The 7026-nt window shown below is 30.7% G+C and overlaps 1 protein-coding gene across 1 annotated transcript; it reads right to left on the minus strand.

Annotated features, from left to right (window-relative positions):
- Positions 1-271: 271 nt before the first annotated feature.
- Positions 272-6478, minus strand: LOC113521211 (DIS3-like exonuclease 2). The gene is made up of 3 exons (XM_026906677.3): positions 3881-6478; positions 2803-3061; positions 272-1612 (listed from the first exon to the last, which is right to left on the minus strand). The coding sequence occupies exons 1-3, from the start codon at positions 6331-6333 to the stop codon at positions 1418-1420; spliced, it is 2907 nt and encodes a 968-aa protein (XP_026762478.2). The 5' UTR covers positions 6334-6478; the 3' UTR covers positions 272-1417.
- Between the last annotated feature and the right edge of the window lie 548 nt (positions 6479-7026).

The raw sequence follows: 7026 nt of genomic DNA on the forward strand, positions 1-7026 counted from the left end.
AAAAACTGTGTACTTTCTGATACAAATTGCAACTTTTCAAAATATGCAATTAATGTCAAACAAAATGTTGCATAAAAAATATATTGTAATTGAAATGAAATTCTAAGTAGCGAATTAACTGTAATAAGGGTGAAAAATAGATAAAACATAGTCATACTTCTGTTATTTTTCAATTATAAAGCGTAGCCTCGCCACACGTGGACGGGTTTTAAATATGCATGCAACCATTTAAATACCTATTGTATTTAGGTTAATCAATAATACACAGTACTACTTATCTAGTCGCTTTTTTTATTAATTAAACATTAGGAATACATAACAACATGATTGAGCATGACATTGAATACATTAGAAAGGGCACCACCAGACAGGGAGGGATTATCATGCAAAAATAAATATATAATAAATGTAGATGCTTGATGTGATACCCATACTGACAGAATCCTTATCAATGGGAATTTAAACAACCTCCTACAATTAAACCGTTTAAATACTTGTAATATTATATGTCTGCAACTGGTTTCCGAGCTGTAGGTAATTTTTTAGATGCCCAGTAAGTATTTACACAATAAAATGTTATGACTTTCTAATGTTCTACTAAAATAATTTCATTAATGAAACATAAAAAAACACAAACAAATATCAGTGAGGAATCCAAAATTAAAATTCTTGAATATTATGTAAATCCAAATTCGTTATATTAAAAGTTATAAGTTACACGAAATGAAATGGTCAACCATCGTGTTCTAATATAAATAGATGTCGAATAGTCATTAAAAATTATGGATACCGGCTAGTAACCATTTACAACACAAATATCTACTGTGCAATTTTTATGGTTTTGTTTAAAAAACTATCGATAACTATAGCCTGTCAATTATGTTCTCGATACTTTCTAGTAAAGGTGCACGAGACTTGCAGGAGGAGGAGTAATGAAGCAAGGAACAAAAGAGTACGCCTGCCAGTTTACCTATACTAATACAATACCTTTACCTATGCCCCTCACAAACATGGCGCACAATATTTTTACAGGCTATATAGATATAAGTACAAAAGAACAATTTTTAAAATGCAATTAAAATATTAAGCTAAAATAACACAGTCTGTATATAGTCTTTATTGTATTACAATTTATATAAAAGTAAAACCAGTATATTTAAAGAAATATTATTTCAAGAAATTCCACATAGGTATACGTTTTGTATCCTAATAAATAAAAAGCAAAGATTAAAATCTTATTGTACAGATTAAAAAAATAAATTTCAGAATTTATTATCACAATTTTATAAATTTACTTAACAAATGTAAGTAAAAAATTATCGTATCATTTTATTCACAGATTGTATAAAATTTTTGCAATCTATTGTCAAGTAGTAATGCATTAATTTCAAATAAAATTATAAAAGACCTAAATTTGCTATTTAGGTCGTACTAACTTAGTTTCTACTTTCACCATATCATCATCTCTATTTAATTCAACTTGTAAAATAGAGAAAACTTCTATTAGTTGGTTTATTTGAGGCAAATCGTCTGTTGCTTGCCAAGTCAATTCCATTTTGGAGAGCTTCATTCCAGCTTCATTTTTTATACATTTATATTGACCCGGAAAATCCTGCAAATACAGTATATGATTTAAAACATATATTTTCTAAAACTTTACAAATGTAATTAACCTGTTATATCTTAGCACCATAATGGTTCAGTTCAACCAATCATCATGACATTTGGCATACACATAAAATTGTGCATAGAAAATAACATAAACTCTTACTTATCCTTATGTATATTAACTGTTTTTCGCGGCGTCGCCCGTGATCGTATCGTGATGTGGAATAGCCTAGCCTTCCTCAAGAAATGATCTTACGGCAACATTCAAGTATTATGTAATGTAATTTTTAAAGATTTTTGATCCTCCCTCTTCCATGTAACGCTAAACGTTACGTAAGATTCAAATGACCATTTTTATCTAAGTCATAACACTAAAGAATACTGATAACGAAAACAAAAATGATGTACAATACAGTCGAGGGACTCCCTATAAAACATAAACGAAAAGATTCACTGACTTGATTTATTTAAATTAAAAAAGATTTTACCAGGGGGAGACTTTGTACAAAAGTCGATTGCTTGGATACCTCTGTCCCATTCGTGTTTAAACCTTAATGCAGTTGTGTTTGCATGGCTGTGTTTCGGTTTGAAGGGTGAGATATGGCGTGAATTTTCAGGGTACAGGGGAATAATACCTGAGTCCTCAGGAATGGCAACGCATGGGGGGTATCATGGGCGAAACAGTATACTCTGCTCTGACCATGGTACTGCTCATGTCTATCAGCGACGGTTATTACTTTCCATCAGGTGGGCAGTCAGCTTGTTTGCCATTCTAAGTTGTATAAAAAAATAAGATTTTTATTCCGATAAAAAATGGACCCTTAAAGTGTCAAAACAACGTTTGCCAGGTCAGCTAAAGGACTTAGGTAGGTAGGAAAAAAAGCAATGTTACGTAACGTGTTATTTAAACTTTCTCACCCTCTGTTTACCCCCAATTGCGTTACGTTATATTTGTCTGCGTCATGGGGTTGTTTGTCTACCCCAGAACTGCTAGTATCCACCACAGGACTTATATATATATATATATATATATATATATATATTGATGCCTCGTTGGCATACCGATAGCATAGGCAGGCAGTAAAATAAATTGTTAATTGCAAATCCTATGGTATATCCATAGGATACACAGGATACATAGTTTCAGCAATGTATTGGTGTAATATTTTATTAAAAAAGAAAAACAAAACTCACGTTATTGAAGAATATTCTTCTATTCAATCCCATAATTACTATAATTACGTCTATATACTTTTCTCGTATGTCAACAACAACAGCTTGAGTAAATAGTGGTGAATTCATTTCAATATATTTTAAAGTATATAGTTCTGTGGACATTTCACCTGCTTTTTTAGCATTGTACTTCTGTTTATTGCATTGTGCTGCTATCTTTCGTACTTTATCTATTTCCCATGTAGGTACATCTCTATATCGCAGGCTGGCAGCCAATAATCTGAAAAAACATGCATCTATTTTAAAATGTTACATAATATTTTTGACTCACAGAAAAGGTTGTTCAACTTTATTACTCATAATACTCTGTCAGGTAGCCTCCAGATGATTCCTTCTAGAAACTATCATGTTTTTTTTTTTCAGGTGAACTTATCATGATGGGAAAAGAGATTTGACTTCATTCTCATCTATTATTCTTCATTGTATCCAAACAGCATAAAATAACTTATTGAATGCCTGTACAATTGTAAAAGCAATACCATTATTGCAACTGGTAACTGGTGACTGAATTAATTAAGTAATAGAATATGTACAAAGAAAAAAGAGCGCCTAAGTAATACTACATATTATACTTTTTTCGAAAATAAAGAAAATGGGTATAATTATACAAAACTTTATTATTAAGTGGAGACATGGGCTTTATATAAAAAAATACATTTGAAGCAAGGGTGGGTCTATATATAATACTAGCTTTTACCCACAACTTCATCCACATGATTGGGATATGTTCACTGAATGGGATAAAATGTAGGCTTTTCCTTCTCCATTCTTAATAATACCTGTATACTAAATTTCATAGTGATTGGTAAAACCATTCAGATGCCAAGAAGTAACAAACAAAAGTCACTTACATTTATAATATTAATAATAATTATACCTATTATTATATAAAGTACAAAATATTGTTATTATAGATAAATAACAGGTTACTCACAAAGAAAATTATATTATCTATTCTATTATATTATAATCAAGACATATCTGGTTTTCTACTTTAAAATGTAAAAAAATCATTATCTAATGATAATAATATTATTACCTGTGAACCATTATATCTGCGTAACGTCTGATGGGGCTGGTAAAATGTGTATACAAAGGCACATTGAGAGCATAGTGATGGAAATCATCATCATCACAACCATGAGCACAAAAATACTTCGCTCTAGTCATTGGCTTTGCACATAACATATTCAATACCATGGCTTTGCCTTTATCTGTACATTCAGGTCCTACATGTGGCAATAAAGAGCGATGTAGATCACCAGCAGAAGATATCTCCAAATCAATCCCAAGTGGTTGTAATGATTTAGCTAACTCCTTCAACATATATGTACTAGGTGGTGGATGGCTACGCAAAAATGCTAGATTTGGATGATCTTCATAAATTCGTTTTGCAACAGTCATATTTGTCAGCAACATAAATTCTTCAATAAGTTGATGGCTTTCTTTACTTTCATAGATGCAGAAAGAATCTGGCAGCCCACTCAAACTATTTAATTGAAATACAACTTTGGGTTGATCAATCCTTAATGCACCATTCTCATATCTATTCTTACGGAGTATAGAAGAAATTTTACCTAACATTTGAATTGACTTATATATATCAGAATATTTAAATCCATTGTAAGTTTCTGGGAATATATCTTTAGCATCAACTTTATCCTCTAGAATTGCCTGTGCATGATCATAAGCTAGTTGACAACAAGAATGTATTACAGTTTTTGAAAATCTGTGACTGAGTATTTTTGCATCCTTAGTTACTTCCCAAAATACAGAAAAAGCAAGTTTATCAACCCCAGGAAAAAGAGAACACAGCATACACAACTCATCTGGCAACATGTGATATGCTTTCTCTACTAAATATATGGTAGTTGCTTTGTCTGCCACCATTTCATCAAGTATAGTGTCTTCAGTAAGAAAATGAGCAACATCTGAAATATGAACACCAATTTCATAATTTCCATTATCTAGCTCCTTACATGAAACAGCATCATCAATATCCCGACAATTAAATGGATCTATACTAAATAAACATAGCGCACGACAATCTTCCCTCAACTTAATTTCTTCTTCAGGTATAACAAAATCCAAACGAGGGAATAGGTCTCTGACTTCAGGTCCAAAAGGTGTGATATCTAAATCTGTTTGTGCTAATATAGCTTGCGTTTCTGTCTTCATATTACCAGACTGTCCTATATTACATTCAATTTTTCCCAAAGCAAATCTAGTATCAAACCAATCTATTATTTTTGCTAAAAATAATGTATTTTCATAACTTTTAGCATCCTGATAGAAATTATCAGGCCAACATGTAAATGGTATATTCAATCTTGGTAATCTATGATCACGAGGAACAAACAAAGCTCTTTGCCTATTTTTATCTGGCATTAATTTCAATATTCCAATACAAGTTCTAGTATGAACTTTTTCTTTAATATATACAACTTTTCCCTTCTTTTGTTTACTATCATCTGTATTATCTTCATTGTCACTATCTGGTATTATCTGTACTACCACAATGTCTCCTTCCAAAGCTCGGTTACGATTTTTAATTCCATCTATAAGAACATCTTGTCCACTACGATCAGTACTTGACACATATGCATGTTGAAATTGTTTGGGATTTATTCTCAAAACACCTTCAATTAAACTATTGTTTTTCAAACCCAATTCTACTTCTTCTATAGATAAATATGGATCAAATTTTTTTTCATCATTATTCTTTTGCTTTATTTTATTATTTTGCATACATTTTGGAGAACTTTTAATATTTTTTAGAGAATTTTTTATTACCGACACATTTGGATTAGGTTGGGAGGAACTTGGATTTTGTCCATATTTATTTTGGTGAACTAATATTGAGTAATTTAACAAAGGATGTTGCAATACATTTTGTATAGATGTAGGTGTTGTAGGTTGAGACACGACAAATGGAGTGTTTGATATGCTCACTGAATTCTGTATGTGCCCATTTTGTAATAAAGGGGAACTAGGAACACTTCTTGGATGGTGTGGATTTTGCGAAATATCTCTTGTATTATTCATGTACTGATATTGTGGATGATAACTAAGATTTTCTAGATATCTCGTACTTTTAGTAGCATACATTGGTGTTACATGACTCATAAAGAATTCTTGCACAGAACTGCTTAGAACTGGACGGTCAACTTCACTTGTGTTTGATGTAGGCATTTGTAATTGTTTTAACTTTTCTTTCTTTTGCGCATTTTTCTTTTTCGAAGGCGCAGTCACAAGTGCGTTGTGCTCCTTTCTGTTTACTTCATGTATATCACTTATATTTAAATTTTGGCACCGAGATGACACTGCACTCACTATATCCATATTCGAAAATATTTGTGTAGAAACAGGTTCGTTAATTTTTTTATTTTCAGTATTTTTTAAATTTAAAGATTGCGACGTGGACAGAGCTGAAGTGGAAGGTCTATTCAATTCACTATTTCTTTCAACTAAGCTATCTTGTATATGCGACATTTTTGTAAAGATAAAATATTTTATTTCAAACTTTTGAAGTTATTTTACCAACATTTCTATAACTACAACGAATTAGTAATTAAAAACAAAGAGGAACAACGAATTTTGTTATAAGTATATATACATCGTAGATATGTATGTATTGATCAGTATTGCCAGATAAAACGGATCGGAATTTGCCGATAATTGAACTCCAAGCAGCCTAAATTCGCTTCTCTTTTAATGTAATAACAAAAAACAAAAATAAAAAAAAACTAAAGTATTAAATCGATTTTGATAAAACCAACAATATGAATATGCAGGTACACAACATTACTATTAAAAAATTATATACAATATAATGAATCCAAAAAATATTTAATTACAAAAAGTTATTATACACTACAGGAATTTTTCAATGAGAAAATTTAATTGTATTTGTACCTATTTGTTTCAATGTAATAATGTTTTATTTATTTTATGTTAATGGCGATACATATATATAATGTAAAAATTTTGTTATGTACTTTATGAAATATTTATTAATGTGATTGCTGTACCCTTGTGCCAGTGCCAGTGCCAACCAACAATCATGTGCCAGTGTTTAACATAAATTTAATGTCTTGATATTAAGCGAAAGAAAAAAACAAAGATTATTTATATGCTACTAAATATGCAGATATATATTAGATATAATAAATTTTACACCTTGCT

Source organism: Galleria mellonella, unplaced genomic scaffold, assembly GCF_026898425.1.
Source record: "Galleria mellonella isolate WM207_F2 unplaced genomic scaffold, CSIRO_AGI_GalMel_v1 utg55, whole genome shotgun sequence".
In the NCBI taxonomy this organism is placed as follows: Eukaryota; Metazoa; Arthropoda; class Insecta; order Lepidoptera; family Pyralidae; genus Galleria; species Galleria mellonella.